Source organism: Carassius gibelio, chromosome B9, assembly GCF_023724105.1.
Source record: "Carassius gibelio isolate Cgi1373 ecotype wild population from Czech Republic chromosome B9, carGib1.2-hapl.c, whole genome shotgun sequence".
Lineage (NCBI taxonomy): Eukaryota > Metazoa > Chordata > Actinopteri > Cypriniformes > Cyprinidae > Carassius > Carassius gibelio.
Window position 1 is genome coordinate 22,029,859 of NC_068404.1, and position 27,391 is coordinate 22,057,249.

Genomic DNA, 27,391 nt, shown 5'->3' on the forward strand with positions numbered 1-27,391 from the left:
TTAGTTTGTTTACTTTTCAGTTCATCAAAGAATCAAAGTATTAAGGTTTCTACAAAAAATATTAAGCAGCACGACTTTTCAATACTGAGGTTAATAAGAAATGTTTCTTAAAGGGGGGGGGGTGAAATGCTCGTTTTCACTCAATCTCCTGTTAATCTTGAGTACCTATAGAGTAGTACTGCATCCTTCATAACTCCAAAAAGTCTTTAGTTTTATTATATTCATAAGAGAAAGATAGTCTGTACCGATTTTTCCCGGAAAAACACGACCGACTGGAGGCGTGACGTGTGGGCGGAGCTAAAGAATCACGAGCGCGAATAGGCTTTTGCGTTGAGAGCGTTTGGAAGCTGTGACATTACCGTGAGGGAAAAACCATCATCCAAAACAAACCATGGCTGACAGTCAGATTCAGCCGTTTATTTATGATCCAGAATCAGATCCCGAGGCTGAAACTGAAGGAGAGCAGCAGCAGCAACAACTCCGTTGATGCTCTGTAAAAATAAACTCCATCCACTGGTCCCTTAATGCTGTTTTTTTTTTTTGGTAATCTGTGCAGGGTTGTCTTGCCCTGGCAACCAAAAACGCACTTCTTTTGTGACTTTTCGCGACGCTCTCGCTCTGATCAGTGAATCGCTCTGATCAGTGAAGTCTGTTGTGCTCTCAGTGCTGTGCTATACGGGAGTGCGCGCTCTTCCGGCAGACGTGCCCTTAGGACCCATATAATGAAATTCCGTTCCATCTAACGTCATACAGAGCCATGCTCGAAAAGAACTTTCCAAAACTTGTTACAAACCGGAAGGAGTATTATGGGAACAAAAATACTCCTTCAAACATACAACTTAATTTTTGAAACTTTGTCCATGTTTAGCATGGGAATCCAACTCTTTAACAGTGTAAAAAACTCAGTATGCATGAAATAGCATTTCACCCCCCCTTTAAGGATTCAGATCAGCATATTAGTATGGTTTCTGAAGGAACATGTGACACTGAAGACGGGAGTAATGGCCATCACTTCGGTAAATTTAAAAATATAATAAAATGGAAAACATTTTTTTTTTTTTTTTTTATTCTAATAATATTTCACAATATTACTGTATTTTTTGGTTTAAATAAATGCAGTCTTGGTGAACCTTGGAGAACTGTTTTTCAGAAATTTTCAGGAATCTTTCCGACCTCAAACTTTTGAACAGTAGTGTCAACTCTAACCCAGAAATGTTGTTTCAAAGAGTCAATGGACACATTTTGCGTATACATTTTATAAAGTGATTACTGTACAGCTGTGAAGCCAGTTCACACTAGGAATGGGCAAAATGACATCTTTGTTTGCCTCATCTCCAGTAATGGAAAAAGCATAACAGGTTGCCATATGTTCATGTTGACATTTGCAAAGAAAGTATTTATCTCCATCAGTTCTTTTTCCAGTGTGCAATCTGGTATGAATTTTCCCTGTCCCTCAAAGTAGCTCTGTAGAATTTGGGTGAACCTCAGATTGCTTAAAAAAAAAAGAAATTGGAGCTTAAATGCAGGCTCTTTAGAAACTAGACAAGTTGGTGTCATGCTTTTCTCCAAGCTCACTGATAAAACAAATCATTAGCTTACTGAATCCTGTTTACCATTAGAAGTGAGTCTAAGGAATCTTTAAAAAGTAGCTTTTTTCTTTTAATTAGGATAAGCTAATTGATTATAATCAGTAAGTCTGGAATGAACAGGCTCATCCTCAACTTCTGAAGCAGGACATTGATAAGATAAAAAGTCTTCATGTAGTTGTCATTTAATTAAAGTCATCAGGTCAGTGGTTAAAACAGGGTCAGTGCAATGTCAGGCTCAGATCACATTTTGAAGTTATATTAAAATCTTTTGAAAGGACTGCAACCCCGTGTGAGCAATGAAATGAAACTGGTTCTTTTTTATGTCTGAAAACAGCAGTTATGTTGCTAGTGTATCGTCTGTGGTTCTGTGGTTAATCAAATTGAAGTCCCCCCAAAACTGAGTTTATGGGGAGATCACGTGGATTTCATGAGTGAGTGAGTCAGAAAGGCCAATGGAAAATTGTAAACCAGAAAATTATGTGTGGTAAACATTTTTGGGAAAACATGTTCGGAATAACTGCGCTGCTTGCAGCTTTCTGCCACGTACCCCTAACTTCTCTCCACCTGTTTTTATGGCAAAAAGCAGCCTTTTCATCCTTCACTATCCTTTAACGACACTATACAAGTAAACGAGGATATGTTCGAACAGAAACCCTCTTTTGTCCATCGGTTTAGATTAGCATTTAAAGAAAAATGGAGACCGGCTCCACATAATGATTCAATATGGATTACAAGAAGTCTAATTTTTCCAAGCAGGTCAGAGGTCACATTTGACTTGGTTGCTTGGAGGAAATCGAGATCTGTGTGTCAGATGTAACATGCAGACGGATGCCAGTGCTGTGGTCCGTGCAGGGAGGAAGGAAGGGAAGGGATGGGCTTTGCTCCTCTGTAGATGGCAATATGGGTGCGTGGGTGCAGATGGAGTTCTCCAGCTCTTCCTGTGCCAGAGTATTAAAGCGCTCCACCACACAGTGTGCCGTCAGACGAGCCTCCGGGTCGTGATCCCAGCACTCTGTTATAGTCGCACACAAGAGCTGCATGCCCTAAAAGACCAGGCAGAAATGTCAGTAACATTCTAAGAAGCTTGTGAAAATGATTTCAGTATGCCAGTGTCAATATATATATTTATACATGTGCATATTAAAAATTAATATTTTATTAGGATATTGTTATATTTGTTAAAATATTAGTTATTATAAATTGAATAAATGTGTGCACATGTAATTAATAATGTACATTTTTATTACATTTAAAACGTAATAATTAGATTTTGTTATAACATTGGTATACATCAAATATATTAATGAGATATATATTTTTAATATGTTTTATAAAATACATTATATTGGGTGGGTATATATTAAAATCTAATAATAATGAATATGTGTGTGTGTGTGTAAAATTTTTTATTAAAAATTTGGTGTTTGTGTGTATACATATATTAAATAATAAAAAATACAAAAATAATAGAAATGAAATAAACAGATTTTAAACGTGTAAAAATATATATATTTATTTTTTCAACTAAATTAAATTAAAAAATACTTTTAAAAATAATATTTTGAAAAATGTTTTAAAATTTTTAAGTAAATACATTTAATAACAAGCATTCTATTTTAAATTAATATATAAAATAGAATAAAAAACAGCCTATTGGCCAAGTGTGTCGACATATAATTTCATAAAGTCAAGGGTGTCCTGATTTCGAATCCCAGGTCGAGGACCTATCCTGCTCTCTATCACACCTTGCTTCCTGTCTGCTCTCCAATGTTGTATCATAATAAAAATAAAAAAAGTACAATTTCTAAATAAATTTGATGAATTCTCTTATTTTTTATGTTTAATGAATACGCACTGGATGTGTTGTCCAGCTCTCTGGAATATCTGGTCGTCCTCTGTCTCTTAACACCAGGTCTCTCATGCTGTCTACACAAGGTTGCTCACACACCTTGGAGCCAAATGGGGGTTCGTAACTCTTTACCTCTGTAAAAAAAAAAAGTAAACACATATGCTTAGATTATTACACTATGTTTTATCCTCCAGCATCTTTTAAGCTAATATCCATCGAGAGCTTTACTTGCCTCCTATAACGTCACACCTGGAGACCATTTCCCATAGCACCAGGGCCATGGAGTAGATATCAATCTGTTTAAAGGACTCCAAGTCCTCTAGATTAATCCTGGACTCCAGAACCTCAGGGGCCATGTAGCGTGCGGTCCCCACCTACAGGAAACAGACCATGTGATTTAAATCAGACAACTGCACCAAATTGAATTATCAATGGTTTCATGTGATTACATCTGTGACCTAAACAAATCAATCTCAGAGCAAGCTTAAAAAGCTTGAAGAAATGATCACTGTTCCCAGAGCAGTTTTCCCCACGTAGATGGTATTTAGAAATTATTCAGTTTGGAATGGTTGTTTGTGTGTGTGTGTGCAATGGATGCAAGATTTCTGAAACCTAAAGAGCTTCCTATGCAGGCATCATAAACGCATTATTGGCAACTACACTGTCATCAAACATTCTGGCCAAATTCTAATGCAGAAAACTATTGAAATCTGTTTTGCAGGCGCTTATAAACTGAAGATGCCAGATAGAGCAAAATATTTATTATAAATATGCAATACTGTTCAAAAGTTCAGCCACAGATTTTTCTTTTTTTAATAAATACTTTCTTTCAAGATTAGAATGACGATTTCTCCTTCTAATAAATTGTTGCATCGAGGTTTCTACCATGAATCCTGAAAAAAAGTTTCCACAAATATGAAGCAGCACAACTGTTTTCAACATTAATAACAATAAACTACATTGCTAAATATGTGTTTATTAAATTGTAACAATATTTTACAATATTTCTTTATTGGGTCTTGGAGAGCATAAGAGACTTCTCTACTTTTAGTAGTTTCATTTAGTACCTTAAAGTTTTGATACAAATATTTTATTTTACCTAATATTTTTCTGTGCTCTATATCAAAGTTCTGTCCTATTGGCTTAGTAACAAAAAAACTATGTGGAGTTTTACAAAAATCAGTGGCCTGTGAGGGTTCATTTTGTTTAGATGCTGCCTAAGATGGCCCCTACCTAAGCAGGCAGCAGACACCAAGGCAGCTCACTAGGTTTTGTAACAGAGCCAGTATAGTTCATACCTGTCCACTGTTGGCAAAATCATCTACGGTGAGCGAGAGGTCGAGTTGCAGAGCCAGTCCGAAATCACAGAGCACACACTCGCTGAGGTTCTTCAGCACAATGTTGCTGCTCTTCAGATCTCTGTGGGCGATGGGCACTTTAGGTGTGCCACAGGGCGTTGTATCACTGTGCAGGTGTGCCAGGCCTCTCGCCACAGAGCCTGCCATTGAACACAGCTCAGTCCATGTGAGGATATGACCAGCCAGAAATTCCTGAAGGTTTCCCATGTTATAATAAGCCATGATGAGCCAGTATTGCCTCTGGGGGGAGTTAGCAGTACCGCCCCTCTCCTCAGCAGTCAGGAACTGCACAATATTCTCATGTTTTAAGTTGACGTCAGAAAATATGGCCCTTTCGTTACACCAAGAGGAATACTCCACTGCCGGAAAGATCTTCACAGCCACCGTTTCATACTGCCCACCCTCATTATGACTGAGCCGTGCCCGCCATACCTCTGCAAAGCGTCCCTTACCCACCAGCGCCTCCAGCTGGATGGGCAGTTGCTCTGTGTTGTGGTTTAGGTTATTGGCACAAGTCGATGAGATTTCCGAATTGACATCATCGCTGAGGGATGGCAGCTTGCCACGGTAATCGCTACCATTTACTTGGCCCTCGGCGGGATCTAGAGACTGGTAGTGGGTGCGTCGTGGCCCCCAGTCTTTGGGTTTCTTGCCAGGCTGACGTGTGCGGTACAGGTAAAAAGCCATGGTAGCAATGACAGCAACCAGGAGGGGTGGAACCAGGCTTATGACTACTACTGGAATGACGTCTTTAGATTTCAGCCTTGAGAATCCTGGCAAACAAAGGAAATAAAATATATTAGCCAAGCGGCAACCTCCCGCTCTCATTCGTGAAGACCATATGGAAGTGACTTAAACTGTAATTCGTCAACTGGCCACTAGGAGGCTGGCTGCAAAATGAAGTCAATCCAATATACTCCACCATGTAAAAATGCCCAACTTTACAGCAGAAAAAACATGTTTACAGCCTGGTTCAAAAAAATATTTTGGTCTATATAACTAATATTTGTGAGGGGAGTGAATTTTTTTTTTATAACTCATCCGTTTAAATTATATTAATCCTTAAAGTTCTGCATAATTAAGGGCGTGGCTACTTGAGTGACTATTGGATTGCCGTTGCTGACTGCCGTCGAGCTACGTGGGCATGGTTTCAGCAACCAGCTCCTGCCTTTTTGCCCATTTTCGATTATCTGGGAGTGACGCAGGGTGACGTGCTGCCAAGATGGCGAAGGCAGCCTCCGCCCACTTTTGGCTTCAAAAACGCTCTTTGAAAACCTATGGATGATGTCACGGACACTACGTCCAGGTTTTTATACAGTCTATGATATAAGCACACATGGGTTTCTGTTCCAAACCTCAGAGAAGTACCTTGCTATAAAGGCAGAGCCCTCTAAGTGAGCATACTAAATGAAATGCTACTTCACAGGGGTGTAACGTACAAGTTCAAATGGCAGTACAGAGCTCGAGTTAGCGTGATCTCTTTACTACTAGTTTGAATGCAAAATAAACATGAAAGACCAGCTCATACCTCAAGTAATCACTCAATCAGTGTTTCAACCATGGAAAGGAGTATATATAAGCTGAGGTAGATTTTTATCGCTAATAAAACTTTTAATTATAATTGAATTTATTTAAAGAGAGCAATTTGATCAGTAAACCACTTTTTAATAAAAAAAAAAAGAAAAGCAATTTTATGCTTAGTTTTTTGCCCCTGCTATACAGAAACCATACCGAACTAACTCAAAAATGAGTTACATACATAATGTGTGTATACCGTTACACCCCTGCATTCATAAGTTTTTGATATGAGTGGCTTACTCTGGTAACTCAGGGAGTTAGATATTAACATTTTCCTAAATTAACAATACATAGGCTAACATAACAATACTGGGTAAGAGTTATAAGAGTTTATAATAAGAGTTATAAGAGTTTATAATTATCATAATTTTTTGTTTACTTTTAATTATTTTTATTTATTCATCTTACTTATTGATACTTCTCTGTACTAAAGGATTTTTGGCCAAATGTAGGTATTTTACAAGGCAGCATAATCATAATGCTCCTTAAAATACTGCCTACATTCACTAGGAAGCTCACTAATTTTTGGAACAGAGCCATGGTTTTGTGTTGCAAAGCAAAATATTTTGGCAGAAAAACTGAATTTTGTAGCAGTGTTGAGGTATTCATTTGAACACACCATTGGCTCCTTTATCGAAGATGAGTCTGTCGTTGCACTCATGATCGCCGATACAGCCGCAGATGAAGAGCAGGCCATCTTCAGAGGGCTGAGGTGTCATCAAACACTCTTTGGAGGAGTAGTTTGTCAGCATTATGTTCTCCAGCATATCCTGAGGGTTATAACACAGTGTCCGCACACTCACGCTCACATTGTCCTTTTTCCTGTAAAAAAAAAAAAGAAAAAACCCATCAGCTGTTAAAATAGTGACCTGATTCTTCAGAAAGATCAGCCTCAAGGAAAAAGTCTTTTTATGTTCCTCCGATGAAAACTAGAACAAAATTCAACCAGGGAATCCCTGCTCAGAGGTGCACTTTGTTCTTTATGCCAGAATCTAAACTTTCCTGAGGGTTATAAATGTGTTTGCTGTTTATCCAGCATTAGGGGAGTCTCTGTTTGACCCCTCTCAGAGAAGAGCCTCTCTTTTTACTCACAGCTTGCCTCTACGCAGTCACTCAAAGTTCACCTCGATTGGCTTTCCTGAGAAGCTGTTCATAGAATGAGCAGGATGGAACTGGTCTTACAAGGAAATCTCTCGAAAAAGCAACCCATATTACACCACAGATCCCAAGTTCTTATTCTTGTGTTACTACACCTTTACTATGATAAAACCATGGTTATTTTTCATAAGGGAAAAACTCTAGCACAACCAGTGAAGTATGACTGCTTAACAAAATAAATTACTCTGACAGACATAACTATATTGTTTTTTTGTGAATCAAACACATGTAGCTTACAATTAATTAACTACTGACCAACTTAAAACTAATTAAATCAGTGCAGTTAATTGTTTATATTATGATGTTTAGTTAAAAGATGCACATATGTTTTGTCAGTGTAGTACTATATATAAATGAATACTGTACCTAAATGATACGTTATCACATCTTTTGTGTATTGTTTTCCATTCTGTATATTTATGCTGCCTCTAAAAACACTATTATTAAAGTTCTCAGAAGTTCTAAGATTTTAAGCCATTTAAGTGTGCAAGAACAGGGAATGCTTGTGCATTCAAATGGAGAACAGGGTTTTATACTTTCAAAAGCAATTTTAATTGCACGTCACGTATGCATATAGTTCAAATTTAGACTTACCATATCGCGACACACACTTCTTCAGCCAGAGTACAGTAAGAGGTCAGACTGCAGTTGCTCAAGCAGACGTTGTCTTCACATACGGGACTCGAGTGGTCACACCACTTACAGAGGTTAGTATTTATGAGGGTGAAACTCTGCACCTGGAACACTGCAATACGGACAGTTTTAGTGAATAAGACTTCATAGCTTACACAGTATAAAAATACAAAGTAGCATTTGGTCAATTTTAATTATAGCTTTAATTGAAGACTGTAGGTAGCTGATAATTTTTATAAATATAACATAGTAAATATGTACAGAATATGTTTAAGTGTGTGTGTGTGTGTGTTTTTCCGCATTATATAATAATTCATAAAGGTAATGAAAAATGCATAATATCTGAAACAAAGATGCATAAGCATAAATAACAACATTGTAATAAATTGGGCCTAAACTCAACAGAAAAATAAATAAATAAGTGCTTATATGATAGCTTTGGGAAATGTCTAGAAGCACAAGGAGTGCAGTAAAAGCAGTCAAAATGGTCTATGATGAAACTGATTGCAATGCAAAGTCATAAGAATGAAAGCTGTAATGACAGCTGCAATCAAGACAGTATTTTAAGAGCAAATCTTTGAGCTACATGACCCATCTGGAGTCCATAAATCTCTAATTGGATTTGGATGAATGTAGTATATGGCTTGGTGTGTGTGTATTTGTGTGTTTGGGTGTATTTGGTTTGGTGCACACATCACTGAAAGCATATGTATTCATGAGAGTGTCAGGAGTTCCTGTGGTTAAGTGGGATAAGCCTGAATTCCTTCCCATGCACACTGTCTCCTATGTCTTGATACTACCACATCATGACAATATTAATTGTTTATTAAAAGCAGATGAGGGGTGGGAGCCGTTTCGCTGAAGGAGTGCAGCGACCTTACAGTAAACAGTATTAAAAGGAAAGAGCAGAGATATTTGACACAGACTTCCAGATGTCCGCTGATGCCCACCATCAAAATATACGAGAAAGAGAGAGAGAGAGCTCTAGCATGAAGGAGAAAGGGACATGAAGGGAAAAAGAGACAACAGAGAGAAAGAGAAAAACTTAAGGAAAAAAAACATCAGGCTAAGCACAAAAGCCCCCGTTCTATTAACTTTAAAGTAATTAAACTCTGCAGCAACTGCTCCAGAAATAAATTGAAGCCAGAAGCTCATACTGGCCAAGTTTGAAGCACAACTCCTCGGTGCTTCTGGGAAAACCAATGGCTGCGTGCTTACAAGAGATGCTGGCCTGCAGTTATTTGGTTTGCACTCAAGCAAATTTCCCCTCTTTTTCCCTTTGTAATTCATAAGTATGAGGATGTATAATTTATAATATTTGGAATGTTTTCTAGTACCACCTTCGGGTTGTCATTATAACACTATTTATATATATATATATATATATATATATATATATATATATATATATATATATATATATATATATATATATATATATATATATATATATATGTAAATTATGTATAATTAGTGGTGTTAAACAATTCATTGCGATTTATCATATCAAAATTAAAGGTTTTTGTTTACATATGTATGTGTACTGTATATATTTATTTTGTATATATAAATACACACTCACGTATGTATATATTTCAGATTTTTTTAAATATATATATATATATATGAAATATTTTTTATATTAGAAATTCTATGAATATAAATATAGACATGTAAATACATGTACATATTTTCCAAATATATACTGTAAGTGTGTGTATTTATACATGACAGAACACACATATTATACAAACAAAATGTTTTAATTTAGATGCAATTAATCACGATTAATCGTTTGACAGCACTAATAAACCAAAAGTATGTTATTGCTTAATAAATATAACAAATATTTGTCAAATATTTATGTGTAGATTAAACAGTTTTAGATTATAAAATGATACTTTTTTAATTAGCATTGGCATGTGTATATATACACAGTGGTGTGAAAAGGTTTGAATTTTTTTTTGCATATGTCACACTTGAATGGTTCAGATCATCAAACTAATTTTTATATTACACAAAGATAACCCGAGTTATCATGAGGCGTGGCTAACTTGAGCATATGCTGCCTGCGTTCAGCTCATATTCTCCAAAATGGCGCTACAGTAATGTGGAGAGAAACAGAGGAGACAAATTGTTGGATAAAGTCATTATTTTTGTTTGTTTTTCTACTCTTGCCGCTAAATAATATTACGGTTGATCCACTGATGGCAGATGCACTATTCTGACGACATCTTTCATACTTTTTGACAGTTTAACTTGGAAGTCAATGGGACAGTTACAAGCCTCCCATTTTTCATCCAAAATATCTTAAATTTGGTTCCAAAGATTAACAATGCAAGTGAGTAAAGACAAAATTTTTATTTTGGGGTGGAGTAACCCTTTAAGTCCGGACTTTGATTTGGCCACCCCAAAACCTTCATTTTGTTTTTCTCGAGCCATTCAGAGATGGACTTTCTGGTGTGTTTGGCATCATTGTCCTGCTGCAGAACCCAAGTCCGCTTGAGCTTGAGGTCACAAACAGACGGCCTGACATTCTCCTTCAGGATTTTCTGATAGATTGCAGAATTCATGGTTCCATCAATTATTGCAAGACCTCCAGGTCTTGAAGCTGCAAAGCAACCCCAGACCATCACACCACCATGTTTGACTGTTGTCAAGGGATGTGAAAATGCAGAAAATTTAACCTGATCCAAAAATTTTTATGATGGACTAAAGTTTCGGAGGCAGTGTGTAAATGTGAATGACACAACATGAAGTCATATTTATTTTTCAACGTGCACAAATTTCTGACAAAAATATAGGACTCAGTGTGCAAAGGCCCTTTCCAGACTGATACATGTCAACTGTTTTGTTTCCCATCTGTTTTTGAATTTCCTTAGATCGCTGCATGATGTGTTGTTTTTTTAAGCATGCTTCACTTTGGCAGACAGGATCTATTTAAGTGATTTCTTGATTCATCAGGTCTGGCAGTAATCACGCCTGGTGTGGCTAGTGAAATTTAACTCAGCGTTCTAAAATAATGTGGTTAACCACAAATTTTTCATGATTTAACAGAAGGGGGCAATTCATTTTTCACAACTTTTAAATGAAATCATCATTTAAAAATGGCATTTTGTATTTAATTGTATCATCTTTGTATAATATTCTGTTTTTTTTGATGATCTGAATCTTTTCAGTGTGAACAATATGGCATAAAAAAGATAACAGGAAAGGTATTTTTTTAAGGTACATTTAGAACAGATATAAATGCGATTAATCACGAGTTAACTCATGATAATCATGCAATTAATCCTGATTAAATATTTTAATCGATTGACAGCGCTTATATGAATTAAAAAAACATTGTTTTAAATGACAAAACAGTAGATAAAATGTTCTTAAACATCTATAGATGCCATAAAGCATTTTCGGGGGCCCCAGTATGCAGTTATCAAACTATCACACTGGGTGGCAGATTTCCAAGTTTTTCAATTCCTTTTAAACTCAGCTTGATCCCTGAAAGCATTTCCTGATACTAAATGAATAACAGTACAGTGAACGCAGCACTCGCATAACTGTCACATTCATGACAAACAGATGTCTTCAGAAGTTGTTTTTGTAGTGTTGACTGTGGCTCACACACACTCCATGAGTGCCATTTTAGTGTTAAGGAGGGTGAAGGGCCTGTCAAAAGCAATCTTTTCTCATTGCCTGTAAAATGTTCTGTTATCTCATGCCAAATAATAAGAATCAACCATTTATCATCATTGAAAACATGATGCTTCTCCACTGTGTAAACCCATGCCCACCAAGAACAACTTATTGGACTCAAGGCAAACAAAGGAGAGAAGGAAAGTCTGTGTCCACTGAGAGGTCACCGGAGTTGTGTTAGGCCCTGCCAGCATCGCACTTTCTGTTTAAGTCATTACAATATTGCCATTGTGGGCAATCATGATGACAAAGCAGGGAGATGCTTCAAGGGATCTTAGAAGGATGTCTTTGTATTTTTATTTAGCCTACAGTTTCTCTGTGAGGTCACATTTGCACATACTGACACTAGTGGCCTCTCTGTATTTCCCAGCTTTTTTTTATTAGGCGTTTCGGACAACAGATGGGAAATGATAAGCGAGACTGAGAGGTGATGGTTCCCTTCTCTCCACCCATATGGTAATATTTCATAATTGTTGTTGTAAGTGGAGCTACTCCATACACACCCAAACCGTTTAAGGAGGCCCCTGCTGTGCAAAGATCATTTGGATTCTTAGGATTTGGTTTCCTTGTCGGAACTTTCCTACATCGTTGTTTTCATGTGGTCACAGTGCATGGCATCTTTAATCCCCATTGAGATTCTGTTTTTAATTAAATCTAGTTTTTGGTGTACAGTTTCACAAAATAGTCATGTATGCAGATCTATTTTAGGACACTTTTCTATCTTAGCTATTTTTAAGTACTGTTCTGAAAATACAAAGGGTTTTCACTGATGTCAAAATGCTGTTTATACTGTACTGTGGCTCTTATGAAAAATTTTTTAACAACACAGGAAATATGATGAACATATAGCTGTGTACTGTATATTGGACTTCTCGTTTCAGGCATTATGTTCCAACTTTTAAAAATATGATCATAATATGATATATCATTCAGCTTATTAGCATGCCTATTATTAACAAATTGGCTTTTTATAAGTATTTATAAAGCACATATTCTGCATGACCTAAACTGATACCTAAACTTAACAACTAACTTTCTAACTATTAATAAGCAGCAAATTGTTTTGTGAGGCAAAAGCTGTAGTTAATGATTTGTTAAAAGTTATAATTAGACCTTAAAATAGTGTGACCATTAATATTTATTCCAGAATGATAGATTGTTTAGAAATAAAAGCTCTAAAAGTTTTTTTTTAATTTTTTTAATATGCCATTGAAGAACCATATGGGTTCCCCAAAGAACCATTCAGTGAACAGTTTATATATATATATATATATATATATATATATATATATATATATATATATATATATATATATATATATATATATATATATATATATAATTATTATTATTATTATCATTATTGTTATTATTATTATTACCTTAAAGAACCAACTTTGTAGATTGGAAAGTTGGAACCAGATGGAAATAAATAGTCTGTAGAATATGAAATTATTTTCCTCCTTAAAAAGAATAAAAACGTATTATTTTATTTCTTATTTCTTATTTTCAAGATTGGACCCTTAAAAAAAATCGAATATGCATAAAACCAATCAAACTGTAAAACTGTAGGCTATTATTAAAGTAAACCAAACACACTTGAACTTGAATATACGGTGATTTACTGCATTTGCAATATCTCAGAAAACCAAAATAACTGTTTTCCATGCGATGCCATGGAAGTCATTTTGATTTTCAATAAAAACATCTTATTTTAACCAAGACGTTGAACCCAGTGTATGGTAATCCATATCTGTTTAGAGTGGAAAAACTGGGTTTCTGTCGTGTTTAAATATATTAGATATTCTCTTCTCAGTCTGAAAAAGTTTTGAACACAAACTCCAAGACAAAGCTCTGATGCGTGGAGCCTCCAGACAATGAAAGCATCGAGAAAAGTGAAGATCTACTTACGACAGACGCACAGAAGAACAGATGTTGGAGCCCACGATCTGCAGCCCGCGCGCCCCATAATAGCTCACAATCCACAGATCCCAAACTGGTGAAGCGACGCCGTTATTTCTTTATGTGCTCGTGACAGACACAGATAAGCTCATCTGTAAGAGAGTTCAGGACTGTGTATGTGTGTGTGACTGAGTTCCGTGTAGGCGGATCCAGATGTTTTTAATCCAGATGTGAGTGCGAGCGGATCCGCCCAGGAACTCGCATTTATCAATGCGCGATTCACAATGTATACAGAAGGAACAATGAACTACAGTCCAAATTGTTGTGAAAATTACAAATCTTGCGTTCTTTTCTTTCTTTCTTTCTTTCTTTCTTTCTTTCTTTCTTTCTTTCTTTCTTTCTTTCTTTCTTTCTTTCTTTCTTTCTTTCTTTCTTTCTTTCTTTCTCGTTTTTTCTTTCTTTCTTTTTTATTTCTCAATTATAATAACAATAATAATAAAAATGTAAACAGGCCTAATTTAAACAAAGGAAAATATGAAAAATTGATAAGGCTAGAGTGCTGTGACATCTCCTCTAAATGTAAAATATAATTTCAGTGTGATATTGAGACTTTTAAATACATGTTAGTAAATTTTTTGACTATGCTTGAACTGTTTGCTCAGGTAAAGTTGGGAAATAATTAGCAGAAATAATTCTAGTGGCCTAGACCTATATAGAATTTGCTTTACATCCATTCATAAGCTAAACCTATGATTGTTTTATTCAAATTGTACATTTATCTCAATCATTTCAATCAATCTCACGCTAGAATGAATTTTATTAAACATTTATGGCATTTTATGTGTCATTGTAGGCTATCACGCACGCGTGCACGCGCACAGACTCCTGAAACTGGCCAACGCGCAAGCGCGAGGCTGGTAAACCATGGCGGATTCAGGAAGGGAAGATATAGCGGTGATTGGAAACACAGATCTAACTCCTTCAGAGTCGGAAAACAACTTAAAGAACACGGTAAAGTCCATAGCTGAATGTTTTTGTGCGGCGTGGCCGATAATGTGCTGTTTTGTAGATGTCGCGAGCGCGAGCGCGTGATCCGTGTTTTGCTTTGGCTCATGAATGGCCATGTCAATATTGCTCAAATATCAGCTGGTTTTGATAAGACATTACATTAACTACAAACATGTTGCTGTATTTATTACAGTGTTTACGAGTTAAAAGAGTGAGGAATAAAAACAATGCTCATATAAAGCCACATAAGAAGAAAGTTGCTTTACTTCATGCTGTCAATGAAGAGCCTTTGCCACGTAACGTTAGTTTGTAAACACCCAGCCAGTATCATACACAAGTCTGTAGATTTTCAATATATCAACAAATAGATCTTGGGGTTTGGGGTTTGTCCCGTAGCTAATTTTACACAATGATTACAAAATTTTTCTAAAAAAGGTTTTTATTTAATGAAAAATTAGCCTTATTTAAAAATATATATAATATTTGTAAGTCTTTTTCCCACCTTCTCGGGTCTGAAATTGAGGAATTTGAGTCAATTTTGCTAATTAAACAATATTTTGCTGAATGTGTTTTTGTGCTGGCACCTTGGCTGGTTTAGGCATATGGTTTAGGACTGTCATGGATAAATAAAGATGACAATAAAACCGCCCGTAGGTGGCACCAAATCCCTGTTTTAATAAATGGTTTATTGAATCATTCCAATCAATTGATTCTCTCCAAACAGCCGATTCAATTACAAAAATGAAACAAATGAAATGGACCGTTCACTAACTCGACCAAAAGCCGATTCATTAAAGGAATGATTCATTTGCACGATACGTTTTACATAACACACAATACAAAGCATCAGGTCATGGTTCATGTCAGATATGTAAATGAAAGACTCTTGGCTATCTATCCATTGGCTATTATTTATTTATTTAGTCAAAACTTCCTGTTTCAACAAGAGATATGTCAACACAGGTATGAAAACTGTTCTCATCGACTCTTTTTTTCATAAGATCTTCAAGGCACATACATCATTTTATCCCCACCAAAATGTAAAGGGTGCTTGTAAAAATATCTACAAGTGCATTCTCAACTATTTTCATATCTAAATCCAAACCTCAACATCTTGAAGGCCCTGAACCATTATTATTATTAAAAAATTTTCTGCAGTTGACAGTATCAAAAGGGTACTGTAGTGCTTTTGAATATTGTGATTCTCTGGGCCAAAATTTACAGATGGCTGAAAAAGGGACAAGTCTTTTGAAGATGATGGAGATCAGTGTGGCTGAAGCAGAGAAGAGGACCGGGAAGAATGCCGTCAACATGCAGGAGACTTATACAGTTTATCTTATAGAGACAAGGTAAGACACTTGACTTCACATTCACAGTGCTACAACTCATCACCACATTTATGCATTTAGCAGACGCTTTTATCCAAAGCATTCACAGTGCATTCAGGCTATACATTTTTTTTTACCAGTATGTGGGTTCCTTGAGAATTGAACCCATGACCTTTTGCACTGCTAACGAAATGCTCTACCACTGATCCCATCCCAAAACCACACAATGGTTGTGCCATTGTTGCTGTGTCGCCTATAGTATAGTATAGTAATAGTTTTGATTGTGCCAAAGATCAATTTTGGTTTGAATTGCTTATTTAGTTGTCTCTGCATGGAAAAGTAAACATGAAATAGGAATTCACCCTATAAACACTGTACAAATACTTTCAAGGAAGATTCGTTGAATACCTTTTACAAGAAAAGTCTTTCTACTGTAAAACATTTAATAAAATATTTTAATTTCCATTATTCATTTGTGAAATATACTGCCAGTTTCTGATCGAAGATTGTTTTAAAGTAGATCCTACACATTTTTTCAGTGTATTTTCCAAAAGCATGTCCGTGCATATGTTATGATATTTTTACATCATAATTTTTAAACATAACTTGATGTTCCATTTGAAATGACAGGCTTCGTTCCGTTAATGTTTGCTATACTTTTCCTGTAATTTTGTCCATACAAACTTGGCCCCTTTTTTACAATCGACTACAAGTTTGCAAGATCTACCTCCATCCAATCAACAGCTGATGAATTATTCTATGCACAAGGAGTTTCTATTGACATAAATTACATTTATACTGTGGTTGAGCCAATAAGATAGACAAGCATTAACTAAACACTTGTTATATAAAGAAGCATAAGATTGCATGAGAGGTTTTAATGTACATTTTCTTTGTAAATGTGATAACCTACTTTCAATAAAGCAGGTTTACACATTGACTTTCTGACTCGAACTATGCTCACACTGTACTAACTCAAAACATCAAAGATTCCCAGCATAACTAGTCCAGCTCAGAAACTGTTGGAGCTACAGCAGACTGGTGGAGACCATCGGTTTTCCTCTCTTTAAGTCCACTTCATACTTAAATGTTTACACTAGACCTTTTCTTCCTGTGCCTGGATCTGTCACATTAACGTTCTTTCTACATCAAATAAAACAAAACAGAAGTATCCTATTGGACCGGAAGTGACATGCAACAGAAGTGTCACTTCCACCTTTTGCTCTCACCTCCCCGTCACCCCGCCAAGCTTTGCGTTGGAAGTAGGGACGTGTCGTGATGAGTCAGCGCTTCAGGCAGATGTGCTTTGTCTGTGCTTCCAGCAGCGCCAAACACTCAAACACTGGCCAGAGTGCAGTTATATATTATCACATGATTCAAAAACAATACTTAGTGGTCGAACTTATAAAATCACTGTCTGGAACCAAGACATTTTCAAACGTGTTTTTGGTACCGTCCTGTAACTAGAAAAGCATCCAGAACTATATTTTGATAATGATAATGATGATGGTGCTTGTGCATCTGAAAAGTTATCTTTTTATCTTTTACATTAACATCTATGCGTTTTCCGACATTTTATCGGAAACAACAATCATTTCCTGGGGATTGAACCCATGACCTTGGTGTTGCTAACTCTATGCCCTACAGTTTGAGCTACAATTTATTATTATTTTTTCAGGATTATTTACATTTTATTGTCCCAAGTTTGATTGCTTGGGAAAGTAATAGCATACAGTACCTCTGTTCAGAAGGCTGTATGATTTGAGCCATCATTCATGTCTGTAGCAGAGACTTTGTGATGAGTTACATGCTCATGGTTAAGGGTTTGTTCAAAGCCCTAACCTTAACAGTATATAAACAGTAGTAATAGTGAAACTTGTGTTAGCATAAAAATTCTTGCTTGTATTGAATCATGGAGATAACTAAACACTGCTGTATTGTTGCTCCTTCCCATGAAAGGAAGGACGTGTTTTTGCAAGGACCATGTGGAAGGCATACTGCACACGCAAACAGTGGGTTTTAGAGAGCGGTTTGGTGCCACTGATCTTGGGGGAAGTTGCACAGTCTAGAGAATTCCTGCCAGCCAATCCTTACCTTCCTTCTGCTTTGATTTCATCATGGATTATTAGCGTGGAGCACATTATATGCTCCCATTTCTTCCCTGGAGCCCTCGGGAAGTTACGCTCTTATTTCAAAGTCTCCCCGCTTTTCTTTTCCCTCCCCCAATATATATTTCCTCTGTATCTCTGAATGCTTTTTGCATTTTTCCATCTGAATTATTGAGAGTTCCATCAATTTTGTATTTAATTTAAAAAGTGTGATTTCCAGGCCTGGAAAAGGCATGGATTACTTTGGATAACTTATGGTTTGTAGTTGTACAAGGCGGTAAAATATTTATGCAATTAAAAAAAAAAAAAAAATTCATTTTAAGTGATTAATAAATAAATGCATTTACTCGCCAAGGCGGCATCTATTTGATGAAAACACAATGGAAAATGGTACACGCAATGGAAAACTGTGAAATATAATTACAAATTAAAATAGCTTATTTCTGTTTTAAATATGCATTTATTTTTTTGATTTTCAGCAGCTGTTACTCCAGTTTGCAGTGTCACATGATCCTTCAAAAATCATTGCTGATTTGGTCTTCAAGAGGCTGTTTTGGCGCTTATTGTTATCAGTGTTGAAAACTGTGATGCATTTTTTTTCTCATCATAGAATATAAAGTTCAAAAGTCTTGCTGAAAATAAAAAATCTTAAGGTGCATTTTATTTTATTATTATTATTGTATTTTACATATTATCTGTCGACTGCTAAAAAGAAACACCTGGAAAAGTCATTGAAATTCATCTGTCAAAAAAGTTGATTATTGCACTGTAAGCAGGGGCGCCGTAATGGGGGAAGGACGATTCCAAGGGCCCACATAACATGATTTCTCTCGGGGGGAAATTTCTACCGATCCCCCTTCCCCCGTTCTAACCCTGGAGTGATGTTTAATTAATGCAGGAGAGTTCATATCCATTCTCAATCATTGCAGTGTGATTTAGTGGCGTTCTGCTCCTAAATTAGCAGCATTCATGGCTTTATGCACTGGGAATTCAGCAAGATTACACAGCGCTGTTGAACCTTTGGCATGTGTTTGAAAAGGCCCTTAAAATGACTACTTTCATAAGCCAGAACCACAACTTGAAACCTCATAGATTTCTGCTTTGTTTATTTCAGATAAGTTTTGTTTAAAAAAATTAGCTTTAAACAACTCCAAATTTCATGACAGAGGTGTTTTTATCTTTATTTTTTAAAGAGATATATCAAAGTTTATACCAGACCTAACTCTTAACATTTGATTGAAATGCTATTTAAAAATCTTAATTTTCTTTTGTGTTTCATCCCACTTTTGACAGTATGTTAATTTGTTCTTTGTTTTTAGGCCAGTGGATGCTGCATCAGAAGGGACCAATCCTGTCCCAGATTCACTGTGGAGGCGTTACAGCGAGTTTGAGCTCCTTCGAAACTATTTGTTAGTCACCTATCCATTTTTGGTGGTTCCACCATTGCCTGAAAAACGGGTATGAAAACAAGATGACTTTGTTACTGCTGCTTGTAAATGTGATTTGCATTCGTGCACTGTAACTTTGCTTTTTGCAACAGGCTGAATTTGTTTGGCACAAGCTGTCAGCAGACAACATGGACCCTGACTTTGTGGAGAGGCGTAGGGTGGGACTGGAGAACTTCCTGCTCCGAGTGGCCTCTCACCCAGACCTGTCCAGTGACAAGATCTTCTATTCGTTCCTCACTGAGGTAGAGAGTTCTCGCTAAAGCTGTCTGGACAAAGCAAAGAGTGCATCAAACCAATGGCATGCCACTCATACTTTGAGATAGATGTTCTATATGCATTTGTCTTACTGATCTTTCCTTGTGTCCAAATATCTTGATAAGTAAATTAATTTATATTTCTACTAAGCTGTCAATAAAAAAAAAAAAGAAAATACTTTGACAGCCTAGTAGAAATAGAAAATAATTAAATGAATAATTGCATATTCAATAACAATGAGAAGGTTTTGCTGAAGAACAAAAACAACATTTAAGTATCAAGGCAGAAAATGTATGGATATTATAGATAGATATTGATTTATAAGAAGTGGCTTTTTAAGACAATATTTTAATATTTTCTATAACATACTCTACCATTCCAAAGTTGGGATTGGTGAGATTTTTAAATCTTTTATTTGAGCAAAGTAGTGAACATTAGTATTGGTAAATAATATTACACTTTAAAATAACTGTTTTCTATCTGAATATACTTTAAAATCTAATTAAATAAAATGTTATTCCTGTGATTGCAAAGCTTAAATTTCAGCAGCCATTACTCCAGTCTTCAGTATCACATGATCCTTCAGACATCATTATAATATGATGACTAGGTGCTAAGGAAACATTTCCAACTTTTATTTTTAAAACGTACTTTTTTAATTTTTCTATTGTTTTTTAGTGGAAACTGTAATTCATGTATTTATAGTTTAATGCTGAATAAAAAAGAAATTACTGATCCCAAACTTTTGAACAGTAGTGTGTTAGCTTATCAATATCCTGCAGTCCAGCATTTCATGAATTTTTTTTAATTTAAATATTTGAACTAAACAGACTTAATGTCACTTTTGTCACTTTGAAAAGAAGAAAAATATGTTTTAACTGCCATTTCATGCTGATAGTGGCCTTTTTCAGTGTCAGAAATTGCATCCTTTCTCTGCCCCACAGGAAAATGGTTGGAAGGAAACAGTGTTTGAAACAGGATTTCAGGCGAAGGTATATCAGCACTTTCCAGTTCATTGAGTTCTTTCTCTCTTTTTCTAACTACAACACTTATTTATATATTGCTTCTCACCATAGGTTGACATGTTGATATGAGGCTGACTAAATATGTGTTGATTTCAAATAAAAAGTGTGTGAAGTAACCTAATTGCTACTGCGGTAAAGAATCTGTTATCAGTTTATGTAAACAGTCACAGGAAGTCTGTTGGATCGTACTGGATCAAACCCGAAAGAGCCGCAGTTTTTTTATGTTAGTGTACTGTATATTATTGGCATATTCCAGTGTTTATCTGATCTCAGTCGTTTGAAAAGGTTGTTGTAAGGGAGTGCCTGTAATTTAGTTTGACACCATCTGAAAAAACAAAACCCAAACATGAATCTGTCTGTCAACATTTGGCCTTTGTCATTCTTACAGGCCGATTCAAGATTAAAGGCTTTAAATGCCACATTCAGAGTGAAGAATCCAGACAAGTAAGTCATTTTTGCAAACCGTGTGATACGTTTCAGGTGTCATGAAATGCATAAAGATATGGCTGTGCTGTTTGTTAACACTGAAACTAACCTTGACCCGTGTGTGTGTGTGTGTGTGTGTTTCACAGGCGATTTGCAGAAATGAAACACTACGGTGATGAGCTGCAGTCTGTTATTTCGCAGCTGCTGAGGGTTCGGGCGGTGAGTGTAAACAAAGTCAACACAGCTGAATATGCAGCTCAATCTCAGGAAAAATTTCTTTCACTCCAACAAATGCCTAATTTAAGTGCTATATATTAGGTGTTATTAGGAAAAGAAATACTGTTGATTTCATTTTAATACTTTTGAGGAAGCACCCTTCTTCACTAAAGAAAAACAATATGATTTTAGGCAACTTGTTTAATTATTTTTTCTAAACTTTTATTGCATCAAAATTCTTCTGATTGCATATATATATATATATATATATATATATATATATATATATATATATATATATATATACACACATACACACACACACACACACACACACACACACATATATATATATAGTTGCATATATCATATATCTAATCATTTACTAATTTCTTTAAGAGAGCAGCTGATCGCCTGTATGGAGTCTACAAAGTGCATGGAAATTATGGCAGAGTCTTTAGGTAATGTTTGTTTGAAAGAATAGTTCACTCTTATGAATAATTGACTTATGTCATGTCAAAACTGATATGGCTTATTTTTGTCTGTGGAATACAAAAAGAGATGTTTGGCAGTGTGTTCAGGCTCCTCTTCTCTATATAATGAGCATGTTTATATGCAGATAATTGTCTGATTATGTTTTGGTTAAGACTTTATTCCTGATCAAAGACTGTTAATAAGAAGTAATGTTTCTTTAGTTTCAAATCAGTTCATTAGAATGATTTCCGATTGGATCGTTGCACTGACGACTGGAGTAAACATTTTAATTGTAGTAATGTTAAACAGTATTACTGTTTTTACTATACTTTTATTCAGATAAATACAACCTTGGTGAGCATGAGATATTACTTTATTTTAACACGATTTCGTAATTAATCAGAATTTGTATGTGCATATAAATGTGGTCAGCATATAGCAACAGTGTATATATATATATATATATATATATATATATATATATATATATATATATATATATATATATATATATATATATGACCTGTGCATTATATTTCATGTCTTTTGAAACTATACAGTCATTGTGTGTGATGAATAGACCAGTTACTCGAGCTTTTTTCTCACAGTACAATCAGTACACAGTTCAATCACAATTAAGTACCCTCATTTTGGAGGAGCCAGACATGCTTTATAATGTGCTCTGTAAACTGTTTTCGTGAGAAGCAGTTTTGGGCTAAATCTTTTGGGCTGTGATTGTGTAGCTGCGGTCAGCTGCAGTGGTTCAGTGTGAGTCTTTGTTTGTTTTGGACAGTGAGTGGAGTGCCATTGAGAAAGAGATGGGAGATGGGCTGCAGAGCGCCGGCCATCACATGGACGCGTGAGTTCACAGCACATGCAATGAGCCATTCTAATGTACCTTTACAGGATTAGTGCAAGGTTTTATTGCAGCTGGTTTTGATTGTATTTCTCCTACCTGGGATGATCCTGTTACCCTCTGAGAGCTCATTGAGGGACCTGAAATATGAAGGTGCTGTGTGATACACCCCATGACTCTCCCATGATTCTACATGTGTGTGCTGCTGGTACTGAGCTGTAAAACACATTTGCCAGATTGATCTGGATCCTCTCGTATTTCCATTCATGGGCTCCCCCATAACAAGTAGCCAGTAAGAAGAGCCCTTGGGAGGCTCAGGTTTTAATTTGGCTGGCAGACTGCGCTGCGAATCTCCAGGAGCCATGGCCAAAGCGTTTAGCGGTCATTCTTTTTTTCAATGTTGATAATGATGTTGCGGTAGTGTCCTTAGTGAGTCTTTAACCAGCCCCTTTCTTTCTATACTGGTTTTGATGGATTCCAGATTGCTGTACTCAGGAGAAAGGTCAAAGGTCAGAGCCCAATGCGCTGCCTGTCTGTCTCAGCACTGAAAGAAACAACCTGTCCATCATCAGCTGTCAAACTGGTTTATGGATCATGTTGCTCACCTATTCCTCAGAATACCCCAAACAGGCTATGCTTTGGATTTGGCTTTATTTCTTTAGGCTCTACATCTGATTTGGAGAGTATAATACATGTAGTTTCACCAGAATGCCAGTTTGAGACATTAGGGATGTGCAATATTACCAAAATATTCCTTATAAATATTCAAAATATCATGTTCGCAGTATATGTAAAAAGATATGATTGCTAGAAACTCAATGAAAAGTGTTTTATACATTAAAAAAACGTGGTAATGCATATTCTGGGTAGTTAAATGAAAAGGATGTTATCTTGTTTATTTTATCATTTTATTTGGAACTTTAATAGGTCAAAAGGTTTAGATTATTTACGGAACAATATACGCAGTAAAAAAACTGGGTAAGCAAAAAGAAATGTTTTATTTGTTTGAAAAGTCTTTACTTTTCACTGCAAAAGACTGCATTTATTTGGGGGGAAAAAAGTAATATTGTAAAATATCATTGTGATTTCAAATAACTGTTTTGTATTTTTATATATTTAAAAACTGTATTTATTTCTGTGATGGCTACTCTATTTTTGGAATTTATTCTGAATTCTTTGACAAATAGAAAGTTCAAAAGAACTGTTATTTGAAACAGAAATCTTTTCTAACATTAAAAATGTCTTTGACACTTTTAATTAATTAAATGCATCCTTGCTCATATGCAAAAATATAGCATATAAACTCATTTCTTAAAAATAAAATCTTACTGATCTCAAACTTTTGAACAGTAATGTACGCACATCTGTGACCACATCATGAAATCCATGTCTATGTTATGTCAACTACCCTTTGATCGGGCACTTTCGTATGTTATAGGTATGCTGCTTCGGTCGATGATATTCTAGAGGAAGAGGAGCATTATGCTGATCAGCTGAAGGAGTACCTTTTCTACGCAGATGCATTAAGGTACAAAATTCATTGCTGTTATGTTGCCTCATTTTAAAAGGATAGTTCACACAAAATAAGAATTGTGGTCATTTATTTGCCTGAACTATTTTAAATGTGATCTGAAGTGTACTAAACTCAAGCTGTTATAACAGTGTGGTTGATTAGAAATGTTTTCACTCAACTCTTGGGAGCTGATAGCCCCCACTGGCTGATTAAGTTACATGCAACTTTTGGTACACTGTGAAAACACAAACTTCCATCAGTTCCCGGTTTTCTTGAAAGTGATCACACTGCAGGGCATCTAGGCTTTCAGTTCAACAATTTCCCTTCGAAACAATGAGAGGATCTGCTTTTATGGTTGCTTTTGCATATTTTGTGGTTTATGTGCTTTTTCACAGGGCAGTGTGTAGGAAGCATGAACTGACACAGTATGAACTAGAGATGGCCGCCCAGGATCTGACCTCTAAGAAACAGCAGCGGGAGGAGCTCGCCACAGGGGTCAGTGTCCAGTTGACCACATGACACAACTCAGAGAACAGAGAACTCCACATCACCCCTCATGTCTGGAATGGGGGACTTTCCAGCAAGATTGATATAAACCTGGGTTCATGTCAAAAGAATGAGGGAAAAATATAGTTTTCTGTTTTCAATGTGTTTGATTTAAAAATATCAATTTAATATAGTTGGATATAATCGAATTACCTCTTTGGCACATTTAACATGTAAACATTTGAGCAGCACAAAAAGCCAATGCTATACGAAAGGCATTCTGACCCGATTGGCTGATATGAATAATTACTAGGCCCACCTGGCCAAAAAATGGGAGTAAAATTTCTGCTTTCTGCAAATAAACATGGGAGGAAGAGAGTGGCGTACTCTAGCTAAATGGGTGTCAATTAATTATTACTATAATTTTTTCTTCTGTGTAGATGATACGGACCTTCTCTCTGAAGGGAATGACCAGTAAACTGTTTGGACAAGAGACCCCAGAACAGAGAGAGGCCAAGCTGAAAATGCTGGAGACACAGATTGAAGAAGGAGAGGAACTGGTCAAAGAAAGAAACGCAGAATGCGAGTAAGCAGTGCTCACACACAACTAAATTTATGTACTGGTGATGATGAAAAACCATAAATGTTGTCATAAAATTACTTAATTAGGTGGTTTATGAGCTGAGAAGCTTACTCAACACAGTTGTATTGCCTTCTAGTTTTTTGTGGCATACATATATGTTCCAAATACAACATTCTTTGCTCATTTTGTTGCATCCCTGAGAAACTCTTAATTTGAGGATTTGAGGATATAATCATTCATGTCAATTATCTCACACATTTTTTTCTGTTTTTGTAGGGAGTTTGTGAAAAGTGCATGGGTGGACATTGAGAGGTTTAAAGAGCAGAAAGACCACGATCTCAGAGAGGCTCTCATCAGCTATGCCATCATGCAGATCAGCATGTGCAAAAAAGTGAGTAGCATAAGCCAGCAAAAAAATAAAAATAAAAAGATTTTGTCATTACGAAACAATTAAAACGCCACTTATTACTGCAGTGCTTTTACCTCTACTGATCCAGGCACAAGGGGGAATTATCATACTTGTATTAAAAAAAAATAAGCCTGTTTTGTTTTTAGGGAATTCAAGTGTGGAACAACGCTAAAGAGTGCTTCAGTAAGATGTGAGGGTTCCAGCCACAACAACCAGAACACCAGGAGGCCTTGGAGATGTCAATCCAGAAAAGCACACCCTCCTAGAGACTGACCTTGGGGACTTAAGTCTTCCTCTCAATCCTAAACATTTGTCAGCCTCTTGTACCAGACGTTCTGGTGTAAATAGATATCAAATATAATAGTTTAGGAGTCCAAATAATAAATGAATGGGGTGCTGTTTTATTTATTTCCATGTTCCGAGCCAGATTTTAGACCTGGTTAATTTTGTTACTGTACTAATTTGACCTACACAAGAGTTTGTGAAGGTAACCGATAATTCTTAACACTTCAGACAGAAACACACAATGACTTAACACTTCAGACAGAAACAAAAAAAATACTTTATTATTGATTAATCTTGAACTATGGAATCACTTTATAATTTCTTAATGTCTTTTCCTTTATGCTTTTTGATGCCAAAGTGTGTTAAAATCAATTCCTTTTTTTATATATATACTTTTCTTTAACTCTTTACTGCTTTAGTTCACCATAAAACACAAAAGCACAGATTAAAACTGTATAGGCCAAATAAGAGGGTGGGTTTTTCAAGTGAATCCAGCAGTTCCATTTTTATCGTACCCCACACCCCTCCTCATAATGGTGGTCTCGCACATCTGGAACGTATCCAGTTTCTGCGGGACATGCAAAATGATCTTTATCACCTGGCGCAGAGGACACCAAAAGTCAGATTTCCTATGAAAGAAAAGAAACTTGTCTTATTTGCATGCAAACTAAATTTTCCCTAATGCCCATACAGCAAACAAAGAGGCGTAATTTCATCATAATGTGCTGGTCTGTCACTTTTCTGCACATTTAGCCGTAAAAACATAAGCTGTTTGTGACCACGGATCCCCTCCCTTTATATGGTTCAGTTCATCTGAGAAATATTAATATGCTGTTTATGCCTTATTCAAGACTTAACTCTGCATATCTTTGTTGCCACAGCTTCTGTATGAATGCCATATTTGTCATCTGTTATGATGAGTGGGTGGGTCAGTGTTTTGATATAAATCTTGCTGAAGGAATACGAAGGTCACAGGAAAGGCAGGATATAATAATTTCCTCATTTTAGAGCTGCATGTGTAACTCCGCCTGACCCCTGGACATTCGGTTCATTTGTTTTTTGGTTTAGAGTGGGGCAGAGATAACCCTTTTGTATATATACTGTTAAAATTGTTGTGTAACACTAATGGTAATGATAATAATAAAAAAACTACCCATTATCATTTGGCTTATGGTTTCATAGGTTGTGAGGGTCACATCATTTTACAGTCT

General features: G+C 36.0%; 2 protein-coding genes across 2 annotated transcripts; one reads left to right on the forward strand and one right to left on the reverse strand.

Annotated features, from left to right (window-relative positions):
* Nucleotides 1-1,753: 1,753 nt before the first annotated feature.
* tgfbr2l (transforming growth factor beta receptor-like) lies at nt 1,754-13,970 on the reverse strand. Its single transcript, XM_052565178.1, has 7 exons — nt 13,770-13,970; nt 8,127-8,277; nt 6,994-7,196; nt 4,737-5,569; nt 3,671-3,812; nt 3,445-3,572; nt 1,754-2,632 (listed from the first exon to the last, which is right to left on the reverse strand). The coding sequence occupies exons 1-7, from the start codon at nt 13,825-13,827 to the stop codon at nt 2,354-2,356; spliced, it is 1,794 nt and encodes a 597-aa protein (XP_052421138.1). The 5' UTR covers nt 13,828-13,970; the 3' UTR covers nt 1,754-2,353.
* A 643-nt stretch (nt 13,971-14,613) lies between these two features.
* snx4 (sorting nexin 4) lies at nt 14,614-27,339 on the forward strand. The gene is made up of 14 exons (XM_052565184.1): nt 14,614-14,771; nt 15,993-16,117; nt 19,524-19,662; nt 19,745-19,894; nt 20,852-20,899; nt 21,321-21,376; nt 21,505-21,577; nt 21,974-22,035; nt 22,842-22,907; nt 24,343-24,432; nt 24,813-24,912; nt 25,344-25,489; nt 25,763-25,877; nt 26,042-27,339. Exons 1-14 carry the CDS (start codon nt 14,685-14,687, stop codon nt 26,087-26,089), a joined length of 1,305 nt encoding a protein of 434 aa, XP_052421144.1. The 5' UTR covers nt 14,614-14,684; the 3' UTR covers nt 26,090-27,339.
* Nucleotides 27,340-27,391: the final 52 nt, after the last annotated feature.

What these genes read in the sequence shown, in the direction of transcription:
- snx4 (XM_052565184.1), top strand. Translation starts at nt 14,685, where the DNA reads ATGGCGGATTCAGGAAGGGAAGATATAGCGGTGATTGGAAACACAGAT. An exon ending in AAAACAACTTAAAGAACACG is followed by an intron (nt 14,772 to 15,992) that starts GTAAAGTCCATA and finishes CAAAATTTACAG; the next exon opens with ATGGCTGAAAAAGGGACAAG. An exon ending in GGGAGGAGCTCGCCACAGGG is followed by an intron (nt 24,913 to 25,343) that starts GTCAGTGTCCAG and finishes TCTTCTGTGTAG; the next exon opens with ATGATACGGACCTTCTCTCT.
- tgfbr2l (XM_052565178.1), bottom strand. Translation starts at nt 13,827, where the DNA reads ATGGGGCGCGCGGGCTGCAGATCGTGGGCTCCAACATCTGTTCTTCTG. An exon ending in GAAGTGTGTGTCGCGATATG is followed by an intron (nt 7,197 to 8,126) that starts GTAAGTCTAAAT and finishes TTTTTTTTACAG; the next exon opens with GAAAAAGGACAATGTGAGCG. An exon ending in CTTCGATAAAGGAGCCAATG is followed by an intron (nt 5,570 to 6,993) that starts GTGTGTTCAAAT and finishes TTTGTTTGCCAG; the next exon opens with GATTCTCAAGGCTGAAATCT.